General features: G+C 40.2%; 1 protein-coding gene across 1 annotated transcript in view; it reads right to left on the bottom strand.

Annotated features, from left to right (window-relative positions):
* Window positions 1–20361, bottom strand: part of LOC149211063 (transcription initiation factor TFIID subunit 5-like) — a 354672-nt gene that overhangs the window by 119361 nt on the left and 214950 nt on the right. The window contains exons 10-12 of the mRNA XM_089396888.1: window positions 17358–17468; window positions 17138–17207; window positions 17000–17048 (exon numbers count right to left, since the gene is read on the bottom strand). Of these exons, the coding sequence (XP_089253014.1) occupies window positions 17000–17048; window positions 17138–17207; window positions 17358–17468 (230 nt within the window). The remainder of the gene's footprint in view (window positions 1–16999; window positions 17049–17137; window positions 17208–17357; window positions 17469–20361) is intronic.

The following is a 20361-nucleotide window of genomic DNA, read 5'->3' on the forward strand; positions in this document are numbered from 1 at the left end:
AATGAAGGTAAGGAAGTACTCGGCACCACTGAGAGCTTTAGTGGACATAGGTCCGCAGATATCTAAGTGTATCAATCCTAGTATACTCTTTGCATTGTTTGTACTTCTACGAAATGTTGTTTTGGCATACTTTCCGAGAGCACATCCTCTACATACATCATCTCATTCTGTACTAAGATCCGGAACACTTGTTACAGTGCTCCTGAGAATTGTTAGAGCCCCATAGTGCAAATGTCCCATTCTTCTGTGCCATAGTTCATTCAAATCCTTGTCTCCATGACTGCCTATTATTGCCATTGGTGATTCTACTTCTACTCTGTACAACCTGTTACTTTTGATCCCTATCTGCACTTTCTTTTTCCAGCTTGGGTGTTTGACATATACTTTCTCCTTGATGAAGAAAACATCATAGCCTTTGCCTTGAAGTTGCAACACGAAAAGTAGGTTCATCCCGATTCCTGGTACATGTAGCACATTGGTAGCACATAACCACTCTCCTATTTCTGTTTCAAAAACCTCTTTGGAAGTGATCTTAGTACCTTTCAGATAACTACCTTGCTATCCATTGGTTTTACCAATGCTTCTATAGCATTCATTATTTCATCAACACGGAGGAAGAAAGCACCAATGTTTTCCTCTTCGTTCATTTTCAGCTGGTTAAATTGACCTTGGTGGGTCAGGAGCTTGGCCTCCTTTACCTTCTTGTCTCCTTCATATGTATTTTTAAGCTTCTCACAAATTTGTTTCGCTGATTTACAATGCATCACTTTGACATATACAAAATCTGACACTCCATTCAACAGGGCATTTTTAGCTATACAATTGCATTCGTAAAGCCTTCAGTGGTTATCATCTAAAGGACCAGTTGAAGATTCCTTGTATTCAATCAACAGAGCATTCCAAACATCAAATCCTTATGCTTGAAGATATGCCTTCATCTTTCCAGTCCAAAATGAATAGTTGTTCTGATTAAGTATCGGAATTCTCGGCTTATTCCACTCCATGATCTCCTTCCAGTTGTTAAACTGCTAGTGAAGGAACCTACTCTGATACCAATTGTTGGAAACATTGAGAGGGGGGTGAATCAGTATTTCTTAGCAATTAGTAACTTATTAATCTTTTCAAAGTGCAAATTAATCTTCCGTATCAATTCAAAACATAGACAAGCAATAGATAGTAGACACCAAAATTTTTTGGTGGAAACCCTTCTACGAGAAAATCCACCGAAAGCTTCTCTAATAATTTATAAGTACATCAATGCTTTAGCTCCAACTGGAAGGACACTCCAATGCCTTGGTTTTATCAGCAGCTGCTGAAAGGATGCTCCAACACCCTTGCAAGCTCCAACTTGCCCAACCACCACCCTGAAGTGTTTTCAAGCTCCAACCTGGCAATGACTTCAACCATCTGCCTAACACCACCCGACCACCCTAAAATGATAATGAAAATTGACAACTATTGTGGCCTTCTCTACCAAGGACAATGACCCACTTACAATGAGTGTACTTATGTAGAATACCGTGGGATCCCATACTAGGGACAATGACCCACTTGCAATGATTTCCAACAAAAGTATTTTTGCAAATATCCTTCAAGTCAACAATAATCTCTAGACAATGATACCATTACAACTGAATTGCAAAACCCTAATTGAAAACATACCTTAGTTATTCAGAGGAATAGTGACAATGATGAAAACTCTACTATTGGATAACCTTACAGGTTGAGTCAGAACTACTTTCACTTATTTTGACTTGATTGTGTGGAACTTTGACGTCTTAACTAAACCCTCACTTGACATGAATCAAGCATATAATCCCTGTGAAGTGACAAATCCTGAGGATGTCCTGAAGTAGAGAAAGTCAAACCCTTCCTATAGGTCCATAACTTTTAATGATGACACTGTGTATCTTTAGCTGCAATATCTAGAAGAAACCTTTACTCTAACTTGCGAACCTTCACTACCAAATTGGCCTAGCAATCGTAAACAGTTTGTACAAGTCCACATTTCAAAACTTCAAAACTATACTCTTACACCTTCACAATTTCTTATATGCCCAGAATAGTTAAAACAATGCATTGACTTGTTGCTACACGATTTTAAAAATTGAAGAAATGCAAATACCTCTATCTGCTCATAGGATTACCTTAATTTGTTGAAGTCACCATCATTCCTTACTGAAGTCTGCAATGATCAACACTTTTTCGTTGGATCAAGACCAAATAGTGAGCCCTTACACTCACGGCGTAGGCCTGACAGTGCTTATAGTGGTGGTCTTCGATCTTACAGCGCAGAGACATAACAAGTCCAACTTCAAAGCAAGGGATATGTGTTCCAACAAGGTTGTCGCAGAGCTTGAGACTTTAGAATAGGTTGCAAATAGACCTCAACCTTGTTTACATTTCTCCTTTTTGTTGGTAAAAGAACCATAGAGAATGACCCAGCGAGATACCTCTTCAATAAATTCGACAAATCCTTCAAAGCTCGGTCCTCTTCAGAAACAAGGTCGAGAGACCTATTAGACCTGTAAAAAACAAAAAGGAAACTTTCGCTAGCCTGTAGAGATAGACATTTGCTCAAGGTTTAATGCTCTAGAGGGCCGAGACCTGCAAAAGATAATAATTGAATTCCAAGAGCGAAGACCAACTTAAAACCAATAACCCTAACCTTCTTCGTTTGATTTAGCAATTCACCTCAAAGGGCTAAGAGTTTCGGATAGAAGATTTTGCATTGAATTGCATATCTTGGAGGATAGATTGAGTGCCCTTTTACAGATTTTGGAGGGGCTCCTAAGAGATGCAACGATTTCCTATTTTCAAGGGAGTTTGATTTTTTAAATTCAAATATATTGGACGGAAAACCCTTTGAGAGTTTTTGACCTTGAAATTCAAATTGAATTTAAGACCCAAAACCCCATTTATTATTTTTTTATTTTTACAATCGATTTGAAAACCCTTTAAAATAGTCTTTTCCCATAAATAAAATTATTTTAATCTTTGGAGAAGAGCCTTATTACTTAACCATTTGATTTGACCAAAGAAGGGTTGCCACATCATCATCTTTTGGTGTTTATGCCCACAATTTGGGTCCTACATCTTCAAAAAAGCATAGCTCCCAAACCGTGAAGGCTCTCATGACGTGTTACATACCACCAGAATGAGCTCGACGAGGAGAATCCAAACAAGATTATCCAGACTCGAAAAACTATGATTTGCCATGTCATATTGGTCAAAAAAGGTAGGGCATCCTCTGGTGTTGCTTGGGTTGACATCTATGACAACCACATTTCAACAATCTCCCCCTTTGTCATTGATGGAAACACACGTACTCCCCTTGCAAGCACTACTTCCCTTGACTCAATGCCTCTGATCCTTTTGTCTTATTTTCTCTCCCTCTTTGACATCAATGGCGAAGGGTGACTCCCCCTAACAAGTTGCTTGTTGTTGTGTACCTGTAATCTGCCTTTGCTCCCTTTCTCTGCTTGGTTGGATAAAAAAACATTTCAATGTGCACCTGGGAGAATCCCAAGTTTTTTGTCGAAAATACTCAAACTTCATGCAATAATGGTTTGGTGAATATGCCAGTTATTTGCTACTTTGTCCCAATATATTCTACTTTGATGTTCCTTTCTACAACCTGTTCACGAACAAAGTGGTACTTGATAGGAATGTGTTTTGTTTTTTAATACATGACAGGATTCTTTGAAATACTTATGGCGCTAGTGTTGTCGTATAACATCGAAATGCGCTCATCAAACTTCACCTGAAGATCCTGCAATGTTTGTTTCATCCAAAGCACCCGAGTACAACATGTTGCTGCTATGTATTTTGCTTCCACTGTGGATAAGGAAACTGAAGGTTGCTTCTTGCTCAACCATGATACAAGATAACCACTCAAGTAGAAAGTTGCTCCACTAGTGCTTTTACAATCATCAATGTTGCCTGCCCAATCTGCATCTGTACAAGATATGATGGTTAAGTCATTTCCTTTTGGATACCATAAGCCAAAATTTGTTGTTCCCTTGACATAACGAAAGATTCTCTTCACTGCAACAACATGGTAGTCTTTTGGTGTTTCTTGGAAACGTGCTACCTATCCAACATTTGCCCTGGAAGTTGTTACATATATGAGACTGCCAATCATTGAGCTATACATCGTTTGGTCTGCATCCCTGGATAAGACATCTATGCTCAACTTACAACCGGTCACCAATGGTGTTCTAACTGGTTTGCAGTCTTCCATTTGAAACCTTTTCAACAGTTCTTTGATATACTTGGTTTGACAGATGAATATGCCCTTGTCTTCTTGAGATATCTAAGGTCCCAAGAAGAAAGTCAACTCACCAAGAAATGAAATCCCAAATTCATTCTTTTTTTTTATGCAACCTTCTTGCTTAATATGTCATCATCGCTACCAAAAACAATGTCATCCACATATAATTCAACGATGGTCAAGCTTGTTGAAATACTGAGGCGGGTGAATCAACATTTCTTAGCAACTAGCACTTTATTAATCCTTTTCAGAACATTAGTTATTCTTTAGCATTATTATTATTATTATTATTATTATTTACCAGAGATAAAATGTGGTAGACAACACCATACAACAATGCAGAAAGATAAGACAGTAGACACAAGATTTTTAGGTGGAAAACCCCCCTTCAGGTCAAAAACCACCGAACGATTCTTAGTAATTTTCTTCTTCTTCTTTTAAAAGAAAAATTAATTACATAAAGTTCTCAGCCACAATTGAAGGAGGCTACAACTTGTAGGACACTACCACACCCTAATAACCTGCTGCAACCGAAAGGATGCCCCAACGCCCTATATGTCAGGCCCCAACCTGACGAGTGCTCCAACACTCTGCTTACCAACTGTTGTCGAAAGGATGCATCGTCACCCTGTAATTTATCAACTCCAACTGAAAGGATGCCACAACGCCTAGCGCAAGTTATGACCTACCCTTGCACCACCCTACCGCCCTGAAGTGTTCTCAAGCCACAACCTGAAGGTGACTCCAATCACCTACCTTGCACCACCCTACCAACCTAATCAACAGGAGGACCATGTTTCACAATTTTCACACTAGATCCCCCTGTGCTCTGAATCAATATAAGAATGTTGTAATGAAGAAAATGTTTATCTTGTCAAATCCTAGTAACCATTGACCACTGCACAATCCTGCTCAAGTTGATCACTGCACAATACTATCCAAATTAATCACTACACAATATTGTCCATCAAACCCTGACTGCCAACGTTGCCAAATCAACTATCAGTTGCACAAACTGACCACTGCACATCATAACTAAACCATTGCACTACTCACAAGTCAGCTACCATCACTATATATCCAACTGCTTATAGTGTTGCAAATGTTGAACCAAAATCTCTGATAATGGCATACTCCAAGATGCCTCAAGTCATCCCTATGTCGTGCTACCAATGCTCTCAAGTTCTGCTCACGGAGAGCTACCAACATATGTCTTTTCACTGTTGATCACTGCTCACACACTACTATCCATCTTCACGTCAACACGTTGTACAACAAGATGATATTTCCCTCAAGGACCTGTTACCATGTAAGGTCACAATTATGTTATTCACTAAAGACATCTAGTATGAACTATAGTCTAAAGGTCAAATCAAGATAGTATGTCAAATGACATTCATCATACTTCTATTGACATCAAGTCAAAGTCAAAGTACCAAACCATTGTCAAGTCAAGTCAGTGTGTTAATATTTTCAATTCTAGTAGAATTTGAAATCAATGATTGGCTTACTGAATTTGGTCCTACCAAGGTTGTGAAGTCAATGATTGGATTATTGCCTTTGGTTCTTGAAGTTATTCCACTTATACACAGTGAGATTGCGGCAAGAATTATTGTCATATATTGACAATTGTAGGTGAATAAATTTCCTATACATTGCTTCTTACTTTGTTGAGTACCTTTAGTTTTCAAGAGGAGACATCATTGTCAAGATGAGCAGGTCAAACCCTTAAATTAATGATAAGTGTCATGTCACTACCCCCTAGGGTTTTAGCCCACCAACTGGGGTCATCAACTTCAAAAGTGAATATCTCTCAAACCAGGAGGACTTATGTGGCATACCAGATATCAACAGAAAGATCTTGTCGAGGAGAATCCAATGACATCGATCTCCAAGTCAAACTCAATGTTTTGACCCTTCAAAAACCCTCGACAAAGTCATGGTACATCCTCAGTCCAAAAAACACAAACCCTAGGACTTGGGTTTTCAACCATCCAACGGTGTAGTTGCCAACTTGATGTAATCCAACAATTACTAAGAAGCATTCATTAACCATTTGACATTAATGACTAGTGCTTTTAGTCAAAATCAAATCTAGTCAACTCGATGGGTTGACATCAATGACAATACCATCCAACAATCTCCCCCTTTGTCATTGATGGCAACACACATACTCCTTTTGTGAATACAACTCCCCCTGACTTCATGCTTCCATCTCCTTCTCATAATTTCAATCTTCTTCTCATGATTTCTCTCCCCCTTTGACATCAATGGCAAAGGGTGACTCCCCCTGATAATCTACTTGTTTCCTATGGACCTGTCATCTACCGTGCTCCCCTAACGAGAAGCCTCCTTGTAATTATCTTGTCAATGATGATCTCTGTGGACCTGTAATCCTTCATTGTTCTTCTCCCCTTGAACCTGTTACACATTTGTCTTAAAGCTACTATTATGTCCATATTGTTTATTTGTCAACGGTAAACCTGTGCCACACACTGTTGCATAGACTCCCCCTCTTCAAGATTCAAGGAATCGACAAGCCGAATCTTTTCAGAATGATGTGTCATCCAATGGATCATCTTGACTCGTGTCATCATCTGAAGCAATTGTTAATTCCTCATGACCTTTTGCTTTTACGAATCCTGAAAACAGAACTGTTGAAACCTTCTTATCTGCATGATCTTCCTGTACCTGTTTCCTTTTCTAGACCTTCTTGTTCCTGCAATCTCGAGTCACGTGCCCATAGTTATGACACTTGAAGCATTCAATGTTGTCCATATGCGATTCCATTTGATATATACAATTGCGAGCTATATGGCCATAGTTATGGCATTTGAAACACTCAATGTTTAGCCCATCTGGCACATACTCACTGCTAACAAAACCATCATGGAACCTGTCTCATGATCCTGCAAACTTGCTTCTAGGGTTTTGCAAATGATTATGGTACTTGCCAAATACTTCACAATCCCTAGCCATATGTCCAAAGTTAGTACATAAAAAGTAATAACCATTAAATGAATGTGCGTACCTGGATGATCCATTCAAAGTTAGTGGTCCTTGATGATTGTACTTGTCAACAACTTTACAATCCCTAGCCATATATACAAAGTTAGTGTTACCACTCAATCTAGTAGGGGTCCTAGGAGGGGTTCCAAATGGACTACTACTAGATCAAGTGACAACAATGGGACTAGGACCCACTATCACGTCAGTTGGTGTCCCTTGCTCTGTACGGACTTTCATCGATGTGAGGAGTCTCGGTATGGAGGAAATCACTTGAATGATAGGATCATGGTAAGGCGTAATGTGATTTCCTAGGCCCATTCAAAGGAGAGGCTCAATTAATGGTTCAAATACTATGGTTGAAAGGCCTCCCAAAAAAGACCTATGAAGGATGACCTCGGCTTAAGAATATTCAAAAAAGATGCATGCCTATGATCAAAACTTTAAAAATCCCTCACTAGTGATTGATGTGTTTACACTAGGATTCAAAGTGAGGCAAGGATGGCTCATTCAATGGAAAGATTCAATTAAAGTGCGAGCTTTCGAAGAAGCTATGGTGACTTTCCACGAAAAACCCCTTGAGCAAAATACTATAAGAGACCAAGGGTTGAGAGATATATCGTCGTAAAGGCTCGTCCAATGATCACCTATAGTTAAGGGAAAAGGTTTTGAATGATGAACTACAAAGTGCAAACCTTCATGAAATCTCCAAGTCAAAGCAGCTTCAAGGGTTCCCTTTTGGTGTGATAGCTAGGGCATCAATTTATTTGAAATTTCACTATCAGAATTCATTCAAAATTGGAGGATTCCTAGAGGAGACATAAATGAAGAAACTTGTCAAGACAGAATCCTAAAATTCCTCCTCCCTAAAATTTCGCACCAAGACCTAGAAATCTCCTTATCCTTAGAGCACGAAGAAAATAGGTGAAAGAATGATATTTCATTAAGTTAATGTGATCACCAAGGATCTAGGACCAATGCCTGGCTATTGGGAAGATTGGAGTCAAAATGATCAATATTTGGGAACTTCACTCTTCAAGGAGGCCTAAAGAAGCAACTTCACTACTAATGGATGCAACTACACGGCAACTTTAGACTTTTATACTTCGATATGCAAGATTTGATGGAATTTCAAGGTAAAAGGTGCACAACCTACCCCTAGGAAAATTCGTTCTTCTTACCAAGATGACTAACATATGCAAAGAACCAAGATTACTAGTGTTTCATAAAATCACATTAATTTTTGGGCACAAACAAAATCAAAGCATAGCGTTCCATACATTAGACATAAATTATCAAGAAATTTGCATGAAAAGAGAACTTACATGACAAGAGAGTATATCCATCCATCACATTTGCAAAATAGAAGCTCCAAGAGAGATAACGAAAATATTCCACACAAAAAAAATGCATTTGATCATCCAAATCACTTCACAAATTACAGGTCCAAAATCTTTAGAAAGATATATCCCAAATCCAAGTGATGATGAATGAGAGAGAACACCTCTCTTATATTTATACAATCCTCTAAGGGGTTTGAATAGCCTAATTTAGCCTAATGATGCCCCTATAATAAAATAATGTGCAAAATAACAATACTTTTGGTGACAAGCCCACCAAATAGCTCCATAATAAGAATAATTAGCCTCTCAAGAGGGCCAAAATGATAGAAAGATAGCTAGAAGGGTCGTTGGAAGGCCAAATGAAGTCCCTCATGTGCCAAAATGAGTAGGAGGGCTCCAATAACAGTGATGAAGGGGGTGGCCCCTTGATCTCCAAGCAAATGACCTGTGGTGCTCTCAAGTGGTTGTGGGGGCACAAAGAACATCCTCATGGGTCTCCAACTAAATCGATCAAGCATGTGCTCCATCTATAAGGGTTGGAATAATGATGCAAACCCTCCCTTGTCTCCTTATGAGAGACAAAACCCCATCTGGGCCTTGGATCAACTGCCAAGTGTGTGGTGCAAGTGTGTAGCCAGCTAGGCTAGGTAGTCCAAGTACATCATCATCATCGAACAAGTGGTACATGAGAAAGCAATAAGTAGTGCAAAGGGATCTCATGGTGTAGTTAATTGCTCTCTACTAGTCAATTGTTGTATAAGATCCAATGTGTCTCCTCGCCTTCCAATACAACAATTGACTAGTGCAATTGAGCAAATGAGTTTACAAATAATGGACCGAAGTGGGCACTTCATAGTGGCATGCCCTTCCATAATGGGCTTTAGAATGTACAGGTGTACCTAGGTTCAAGACGGACGTTAATCAAGGACCCTATTAGGTGGTTTCAACCTCTAAAGGAATGACAGGTCCACATTATGTCAACCAGATGGTAAGTGTCACATGAAATAATAATGGAATGGAGTGGGGCAACAGGGAAGGCTGCAAGCCACATGCCATGGTACAATGGTAGTTATAGCAAGGGAAGCCCACACATGGGTGTATAGATGTAGGAGGGAGCAATCGTGGTACATGAGTTACCCCAGCCTTTGTTTTTCCACCCTTCTACATATGCCTTTTACCTCTATTGATTTTTCATTTGCACTGCTCGGGGCTCTAGGGAATGAGAGCATGATGTGAATGATATAGTAGTGAATACCCCCTTAAGGTTGGGCAATTCATCGCCCACTAGGGGTTGGGAATATCATGGGTTCCTTAATATAGTTACCTTGGTACCATGGCATGTGGCTTGGAGCCTTCCCTCTCGCCCCCACTCTGTTCCATCATCATTTCACAAGACACATGTTATTTGATGGGTGTACCATGGACCTATCACTCCTTTAGAGGTTGAAACCACCTAATAGGGTCTTTTATTAACCTCTCTTGTCGAGCAAGGAAACACATGTACTCTCTAAAGCCCATTTGGAAGGGCATGCCACTATGAAGTGTCCAATTTTGCCCCTGTTTAGCAAGCTTATTTACTCAATTGCACTAATGGATTGTTGTACGGGAAGGCGAGGAGATGAATTGGATCTTATATAGGATTGCAGGTGGGTCTTCATCTTGGACTTGGCCTCCCTATACGAGATCCAAGCCCTCTAGAGGATCATAATGGTACTTGTAGGGTGAGCGTTAAGAGTCATGGGCCCCCACCACAGCAGAGCATTGATTGTCTCACTATGGGCCTCTTTAGCACCACATATTGCTTGTTCGTAACCTAGCCATACAGAGACGATGATGCACTTGGATTGCGTTGCCCAGTCGGCCACACATTTGCACCCAACACTTGAAAACTGATCTAGGGCCCAAATCGAGTTTTGTCTCATTTGGAGAGAAACGAGACGGCATGGATCATCTTTTAAGCCTCACTGATGGATCATTGACTTGTTATTGAACCACTGGAAACCCATTAATTGTGCCCCATAGCCAATTGGGAGCACCACAAGATGTTTTGCTTGGAAATCAAGGGACCACCCCCTTGATCATCAATTTTGGAGCCCTCCTCTTCATCATGGCACTATGAGGACTCATGCAAGCCTTCCAACGACCCTCTTGACCATTATTCTATCATTCCGGCTAGCTTTGGATGGCTTATTTTTCACATATTGAGCTATTTGGTGGGCTTGTCACCAAAAGGGATGTTATTTGCACATTAAAATATTATTAGGGGCTTAATTAGGCTATATTAGGAAAAATCAAACTTGAGGAGCCTCATATAAATAAAGGAGGCCTCACTTTGTATTCCATCATCATCACATTCTTGGATTAGCTCTCTTGAAGATAATTTCACACTTTTTCTTGATTATCTATTGGAGATCTCTTGATGCATTTCGATATCTTTAGAGCTGATTTCTTTGTTCTCTTGGAGCCATCTTCTCGATCTTGGATTTGGATATATCTCTTGTTGTCTTGTAAGTAATCTTATGGAAGTTTTTTGCATGAAAAATGTCTAATGTGTGGAAATTTTGTAACTAGCTCTTTCTTTTTGTGCCCTAATTATTGAATATCAATGTAAAGGATTGTTAGATTGCAAATTTATGCATGTTACTCATTGATAACAAGTAGATGAATGTTCCCAGTAGAGTAGAACTTGTTTTCTTTCCATGAAAGTCCATTAATCTTGGATGGGTAAATGCTAGAGAGGGCTTGTTAGGGCATCATTTTCTAGCCTCCTTCAACATAGCCCAAGAACAAAGCATTGATCCAAGAAATCTTGGTGATCACCCTCCTTTTTGTCAAAAATTGGAGTCTGAAATCCTATTGCAGTAATTGGAATTAATTCTTCTAATTGTTAATTAATTAACAACTTATTTGCTACAGCAAATATCGAATAAATCACACTATAACTTTCACAAAAAATATTGTCGAAAATAATAGCGTTGGAAACTGAGAAATATGCTAGCGCACACATAAAAATTAACACACTTATTTTTCGACAAATGTCCTTGGAAAAACCCAACTTGAGAAAACCACTACGGCAGCTGAGGGTTTTGTATTATTAAGCAGCATTGAATTCTGAGTACAATCTATGGATGCCCAGTTGGCTATCCAAACAACAACTATCTGACAAAAGTAATTAGAAATAAAATTCCCTCACTCCACAAGCCATCCCGACACTGGCTCCTCCAGAAAAACTAGTTGTCCAACCCTTGCGTAGGCCCTCTGCGCAGTCCTTGTGTTTCCTCTCACATGTGTGGCTTTGTTCAGCCTTTGATCAAGTCGTCTTGCATGTCTCTGCTGCTGAAAATGACTCTCCAAGCCTCTGGAGACTTTCCTGACCTCTGGAAGCTTATCGACTTACTCCCCAGTTAAATTGAACTACTATGTTGAAGCTTTTGTGCAACCCTTATGCAAATTTTACATGCAATACTTTTGATACTTGTTGCTTCCTCTCTGGATCTGGAAAACTTCCTCCGGATCATTGTCCTTGCCCCTCTTTGTCTCTTCTTCCCTTTTGTAGCTCGAACTCTTTCAGCAACTACTATTGTTCTCTGGAAATCGAACTACCAAAGGAAATAGAACTCAAGTGTATGTGTTCTCCATCTACCCATTGACTTCTTATAATCTTTTGTTGGAGCTCCGACAGCCAAGATTAAAACTTAATCAAGGGATAAGATCATATCGGAGTTGATCCATGTGAGTTTCTAGAGAATTCTCACCTTGACTTAATTAATTCCTATTAATTAACTAGTTTTCCTAAGTTTAGACTTAGAAAACATTAAAAAATAGGTTAATAATCTAATTAAGTCATCTCTAGGTGGATTTGTCAGAAACGATTTCTGGGTTATGGAGATCACATGTATTCTAGCCTCTCCACCAAGATTTGTGACTAGAACACATCTGATGCTACAAAAACTAACACTCCCTCTAAGCGAGGACCGATAATGGAATTGAATATGAATCAAATGAGTTCAATAATTATTCTAGAGAAGTTGGCATTAAGAGGGAGACTACTACAGCATATACTCCTGAGCAAAACAATGTTGCTGAAAGGAAAAACCATTCTATAATAGAAGCCACTCATGACATGATTCATAATCAAAGTTGTCTGAAGTTCTTATGGGCCGAAGCTGCAAACACCGTCGTGTATGTTCAAAATAGATGCCCTCATCAAGCGTTGGACTCCAAAACTCCCGAAGAAGTTTTCACCGGTAAGAAACTTGATGTTTCTCACTTTAGAATCTTTCGTAGCCTCGTATATTTCATCTACCGAAAGAAAAGAGAAGCAAATTGGATGCTTCTCGGAAGAAAGGAACAATTGTGGGCTACAGTGAAACTTCTAAGGCATATAGAATCTATGTGCTTGATCAAAGAGAAGTGGAGATAAGTCATGATGTCACCTTCGATGAGGATGCTTCCCTTGGGAAGATTAGTAACCTTCCTATTCCGAGGAAGGAAAAAGAAGCCGATCAAGTAAAGCAGGGAGAACCGCAGGATGAGTCGATGCCCGATGCTAAAGGACAAATGGATCCCATTGATCCACCCCCTCATGATCCATCCTCAAAAAGAAGACACACATGGCTTAGGGAAACTCTCGAAGATTCTGAGAGACATGTTGCACCTAGGGGAACATTTTGTGAAAGCAAGAAGCCAAATAGGTACCGAGGGTACTTAACTGCAATGAGCACCATTGTTCAATTTGAGCCTTGCACATCCGAAGAAGTTGTAAAGCACCAAGTTTGGAAGGATGCTATGAATGAAGAGTATGAGTTGATTATGAAGAATGATGTTTGGGATGTGGTCCCTAGACCTAAGGACAAATCCGTTGTCACCTCGATACGGCTCTACAAGATCAAGCATGGAGCTGACGGAAGTGTTGAAAAGTTCAAGGCTAGATTTGTTGCTCGAGGCTTCTCTCAAAAGGAACGTGTGGAATACGATGAAATAGTTGCACTTGTTGCCCGATATACCACCATCCATTCGATTATATCCCTTGCTGCCTTGCAAGGATGGAATCTACACCAGATGGATGTCAAGACCGCCTTCTTACATGGTTTAATTAAGGAGGAACTCTATGTAGAACAACCAGAGGGGTTCGAAGATCAAGATCGTCAGACACATGTATGCAGAATGAAGAAATCCCTCTATGGGTTGAAGCAAGCTCCCTGAGCTTGGTATGAGAGGATTGACATCTATCTGATGAAGCTAGGATTTACAATAAGTGAAGCTGATCCGAACCTTTATTTTAAGGTTGAGAATGATAGACCTCTCATCTTGGTACTTATTCAGCAATGTAAGAGGGAGTTGGCTTCCGAATTCGAGATGAAAGACCTAGGATTGATGCATTACTTCCTGAGGTTGGAGGTCTGGCAAAAGCCAGATGAGATTTTCATTTTTCAAAGGAAAATACATCGTGAAGCTACTTGAAAGATTTGGGATGGTGGACTGCAAGTCCGTGACTACTCCGATGGAATTTAACTTCAAAAAGTTATGCGGAAGTGTTGTTGGGCCCGATTTGGGAAATCCTTATGAGTATCGTCAAATCGTGGGTGCCCTGAAGTTCCTGGTGAACTCCCATTCGGACATATGTTTTGCAGTGAATACATTGAGTCGGTTTATGATCGAGCCTCATCACATACATTAGAATGTTGCCAAGAATCTCTTCAGATATCTCTGAGGCACAATCACCTATGCACTAAGATACATTGTCGGGAATGTGAGGCTCCATGGTTACTCTAATGCAGACTGGGTTGGCAGTGTGGTCGATCACAAAAGCACATATGGATGTTGCTTCTCTATAGGTTCTACTTCGATATCATGGATGAGCACGAAGTAGAAGTCGGTTGCCTTGAGCACCGTTGAGGCTAAATACATTATTGCTAGTATGGCCTCTTGTGAAGCTGTTTGGTTGAGAAATCTCTTTAGTGAGTTGTTTGAACATGTGTTGGATACCACCGTGATCTATTGCAACAACCAAAGTGGGATTCGTCTTTCCGAGAATCCCGTGTTTCATGACCACTCCAAGAATATTGATATCAGGTACCACTTTATCATGGATACGGTACAACGATCAGCAATAAGGCTCCGTCATATTGGAACTGATGATCAGGTCGTTAACATTCTTATGAAGCCCCTCGGGAAGGTCAAATTCTTAACCTTTCGTGAATGACGTGGAGTCATGTAGAGAGGTCCCGTGTGATATGGATGTTGAGCTTTGGGAGCTCCGAAGGGCTTGGGGTACTTCTTGGAACAATCAGCGACCATAGGGTGAGTGGTTCACCTTCCCCTAATGGTGCGCGATGTATAGGACGAGACTACGAGTGGTTCACCTTACCCTGTGATACCCCATGTTGAGTTATGCATAGAATGAGTGGTTCACTTTCTCCTATGGCATACGAGCAGGATGAGTGGTTCACCGTCTCCTATTGGCACATCCTGCCCATGCAGTCTCGGACTCATGGGAAGTACTTCTCATCTGGCCAATAAGTAGGGAAATGAGGATAAGGATCATAGTACTACCGATGGATGCATCATGTACAACTATACGAGGATGTTTGATATTGATCTAGGATCAATGGAAACTGACTTCCGGTCAGTTAAGAGTGGTACGAGTCTGACACACTCTCGATTATTGGAGACTGACTTCTGGTCAGTGGAGAATGGTATGATACATTCTCGATCATTTCTGCTTTCTTCATTGTTCAGCAGAGCGGAGCAAAGCAAAGACAGAAATGGTACAGATTGTCAAACAGTTTGGCAGGTGAAGTTCTCCCTAGTTGAGAGGGAGTGTTAAATTTGGCAACTAGGGCCAAACTTCACCTTGGACAGCTCATATGAGGCAGTTGATATTTTTATTGGATTCCTCTCTCCGAGAGGTGTAGGATTGATCTAAAGATCATCTCATTCTGACATGTACAAATGGAATTATGAATTTATTTTGTTTATGGACAAATTGTCAAGGTCGGCCAGCAAACTAATGTAGGCTCAGAAGCCCAACAGTCACGTCTATTCATCCTCAACGTTTGCATATAAATACAAGGTGCCTCCTCCTCATTTAGACACTTCACTCACTCACATATCTCTCTCTCCTTCATTGATTGGGTACGGATTTCTGAGGCAGCTCTCCACACGTGCGAAGAAGGACAGTTATGTTCCTGCATTGACCAGATTTGACCAAAGTTGCAGGAAGGGTTTTTGACCAACGTTGACCAGCAGAGTTGACCTGTTTGACTGTGGTTTTGTGAGGGTTATCTCTGTTTGGGCAGGCCGCATTTCTGGGCACAGAAAATGAGGCAAATCGTACTATTTGACCAGCGTTGACTGCAGAAGGGTTTGACGGCAGCGTTGACTTTCCTTGACCAGGTTTCACTAGATATTTTCAGACTGTTTTTGGGCTGATTTGATTTGCTGTTGGAGGCCGAGTTGACAAAGTTTGACCGAGCTGTTTTGGAGGTCAAATTTTGCCCTGTCGGCCAGTGTTGACTTTCTGGTTAGGGCTTTCTGTAGCTGTTGTTTGTTGGGACAGATTTCACTGTGATTGGGCAAGTGAATATTGCATATTTTACTCTCTCTCTCTCTGCTGAGCTTTTGAAGAATTGATCAAAGGGTTTCCCCACATTGGGGTTTGTCCCTCGCTGGCGCCATATCTTGTGTCCTCTTGTCTTGGCTTGTCTTTTACTGTTATTGTTTATGTTCTGTCTGCTTTTTACTGTCATGTTGATGTGATTGCTAATCTGGATATTGATATTGGGCTAATAAGAAAATTGAAGTAAAATTGCTTTTAAGCATAGAACATACCATTGTTATCTAAAATTAACACCATAACCATCAAATATGCAAGCAACAAATGATCAGCAAGGCAAGAAAAATGTAAGAATACCACCAAACCAGCAAGCATAATCATCCAACTAAGGAGAAGTGAGATCCCCCAACCAAAGACCTCTATAAAATGATCCAATGCCATGGAGAGAAATGCCTCTGTGCAGTTGTATCTCACCAAGTTGGTCCAATGCTCCAAGGCGGCAGCTACAAATCTACATCTATGTGATGAAAATCACAATGTACAACCTCATACAATCATGGAACACTTCTCAACATGCAAGGTCCTTGTTTTCCTCCCTCACTGACTATCAGCCTTTAACAGCATCCATTATTTCAAATAATATTAGACCACAGACACAATTTCAAATTCCATGTCAAGCATTGCTAACCAAGATATCCTATGATGGAAACCTAGTATAAGATAGTTTTATAAGAAAAAGAGAAGTTGTTGTCCCATTGATATTTGGTTATTCTCAAAATAAAAACAAAAATAAGTCAAATCAAAGACTGCAAGTGGTACCATTTTCAGAAGAACTGTGTTCTTCACCGATCTTGGCCATGTTCCACACCTGTTCAAGCTCTATTTTCATTACAATCAGATAAATATTACTTGCCACTTAAACAGAAAAATAAAAAATAACAACTGCAAAGCACATACCTTCAAAGATGAATCAGAAAAGCCTCCAACAACTAATGCTCCATCCTGAGATATAGATGCACAATTGAGACTGACAAGAATCCAGAGTGCAAGCATGTCAAATGATAAACACACAAATAAATCAAGATGTAAATCATGACCACTCCTGAAAGGGTGACGCAAAGGAACCATATACCATACATTTTTATTCAGTAATGTGTTTGCTTGAGATAAGAATTACCTGTTGTGGGTGTTAATAAAGGTGTAGAAGCTGACAGAAGGCAATGCACTGCTGCCTAGACGAGCACGATTGCGTAAGTCTTCCAAAGCTGACCGTTCAACTTCCATAGAGCTGCAAATAGACAGAAGTCACCATAAAACTGGTGATGCTTCATTCTATCCATAGAAATAATTTGGAAAAATATCTTCCTCATTGCGAAATTTTTATTAGTGTCCCACCACACTAGAAACTGTTTCCTCACAGAATCCCTTGGGGGAACCCATAATTATTTGGCAATAATGACCTCCAATTTTTTTAAATATCTTACAAAAAAATGCTTAAAATGAAAAGGCCTTCACAACAGAGATGATTACACCACTCGCAGAAAAAGCCTGCCAAAATATCGACATTAACAGGGCTGACACAATTCTAGACGGGACCAACATTCACTATTCACTCAGAAGCAGAGGCTGTCATAACTGGAGCAATTCATACTTCAGATGGAAGCAGAGGTGGTACCTTTTGTGTCTTCCTTCAACTGCATATGGTATTACAAAAAATCAAAATAGCTTAAGATGAAGGCATAAAGTCCCAACAAGGAATAAATGGGCTCCCTGCAGGAGTGCCTAAGCAGTTATCCACTTTCAATACTAGATTTCCATGAAGCCAAACTATTTCAAGCAACTGGTATCTTGAGTCTGTCAGAAAGAGCACTAAAATGTACAGCATTAAGCTGTAAGAAACATAAGACAACATTTTTGGAAAGAAAATGTTTACATACAAACAATTCCCTGCAAGGACAAAAGGATGTTTCCACTGAGGCAAATGCAACCCAAATAACACTGTCCTCATCTTAAGAAGGAATCAAGTTCACAAAAGCATAACAGCTAAAAAATATTAAGTTCAGTTGGATGAGCTGGAGCAAGAACACATGACTGAAGGTAAAAAATTGAGAAAATAAGGAGATCAAAATTACGCAAGGGCCAGGAAGTTGAAATAGATGAATTTGACAGAACTCCAGAACAATGAATAATTGAAAGCTCAAATGAAACAAATATGAGAAAAGGGCTGCCATCCTAGTTTTTGGTGGAAGAATGTTGCTAAACAAGGACACAATGAATTGGGAAACAAGAGGGTGGAAGGTATACTCATCCTAGGGCCTGGTGAAAGCATATCAATGTGGTGCTTGCCACTCAGAAAGTGACAAGTGTATACAGTTGAATGAAGCTTGGATGTGTTAGTGTCAGTCTTTCCAGCCTTCCTCCAGTGATCAAATATGCTCTTACAAAGTGGTCTCAGAGTTTCCAAGTCAAATTTTGTCATTTCAAAGAGTTTTCAAGCAAAATTTGGTCACTAGGCATTAGGTCTAGGGTTTGCTCCCACTCTTTTCAAAGTTGCCCAAATGCCCATCTATGTCACTATTCAGCTGAGTCTATCATCATTCATAGGGTTGTCATTATCATCTCAGTGTCTAATGAGTCATTTTACATCTTGTTCATGCTTCAGTTGCGCCTAGGTAAGGTCATTTCCCTCTCCTAGGGTTTTGAAGGCGATTTCTCGTGGATGGTCAAATCATTAGCAAAACTTGTTTCCTGATGTTCATACACCTTCCCCTATCCTTAAAATACCTTATGAGATCCCCCAAATTCCTCATTTTTGCACAAACCCTAGTTTCTAGCTACAACCTGGCAATTTTCTAGGTTTGGCCTGTGTTTTGCCCTTTTGGACCCCTTCCCCTCGCTCAATCTCTGAGATTCCACTTTCCCCTGCTTCCTAACATCCCTCCCCACTCCCAAAAATTTCCCCAAGAATTTAGAAGCCCCTATCCCCTTCATTTCGCTCCATTTCGACAAAATTCCTTGCTTCACACATCGGGACAAGTCGCACTCAAATGATGTTCCAAAGCAATATAAGATGAATTTTGGAAAACTGAGAGAGGTTTTTGTCCATAACATGCCAAATAAGAAAAACCTCCTTCACTTTTTGCACAGGTGTCATGGTTAGAGAAATGTCAAAATTGCAATCGCCAGATCCAAGGCGGTCGGCCAAAGCACAAAAACGGAGAAAAAGCCCCGATCCCCTCCACATTTTGGCCGAGGCTTCCTTGAAGGAGCATGGCACTAAATAGCTCAGCCCCAGCACAAATTCCAAGAAATTTTGAGCATTTTGGGTGATTTTTGGTTTTTAAGGCAAAAAACAGGTTTTCCGCTTGACGGGCCTCACCCCCCGCGCGACCCTTTCACTTGGCAACTCTATTTTCAAAAAACTCAGCATTTCTGGATTTGGCATGAAAAGTTACACATGCTCACCCATTGCCAAGAGATTTTATGAAGTTTTGGGCCTCCTGAAAGTCAAAAAACAAGCAAAAAATGACTTTCTGCCACATTTTTGACACACAGAAAGCAGTCTTGGGAGATTGCAATTTTGGAGGGGCAAATGACAACCAAATTCAGAAATTCCAGTTGGGTTGGAAAGTAGACTCACAGACCTTTCCAACAAGCCTACTCTTGCCTCATTTGGACACCTGAAAGTGCCCCAAAAGTGCTCTCAAAGGCGCGCGACCCGTCAGGCAAATTGCTCAGGATTTCAGCCTACAGCTCAGCAAAACGCAGTTTTGACTGTGTTTGACTTTTTGGAGTTGATTTTTATCCTTCTTGTTGTAAATGATGTAAATTTATGACACTTTTACACTTATGCATCTCTTCTGGAAGATTCATTCATGAGATAGGTGAAAATTAAATGAATGAATTGGTTTCCTAGTTTATAGAGGCAAGTTGTTTTGACTGCCTAGTTTTCAGTGCTTAGTTTAGAATTGGTTGAAACAGCTCCTAGGATAGTGAGCTCGACCCCTAGAGGCAGGGAAAGATGTTAGATGATCTATATTATGTACTCTCTTGCTCATTTTCATGGTTGGACTCTTGAGGGAGAAGCTCTTATTGTATTACTCACTGTATCTCTGCAATTTTTGGCAAAGGAAGACCAGGGTTTTGCAGTCCTTTTTGGGATTCTTGTGGTTACATGTATT

The sequence above is a fragment of the Pinus tabuliformis genome, chromosome 1_2 (assembly GCF_031772625.1).
Source record: "Pinus tabuliformis cultivar Carrire ecotype Pingquan chromosome 1_2, CPIR1, whole genome shotgun sequence".
Classification (NCBI taxonomy): Eukaryota; Viridiplantae; Streptophyta; class Pinopsida; order Pinales; family Pinaceae; genus Pinus; species Pinus tabuliformis.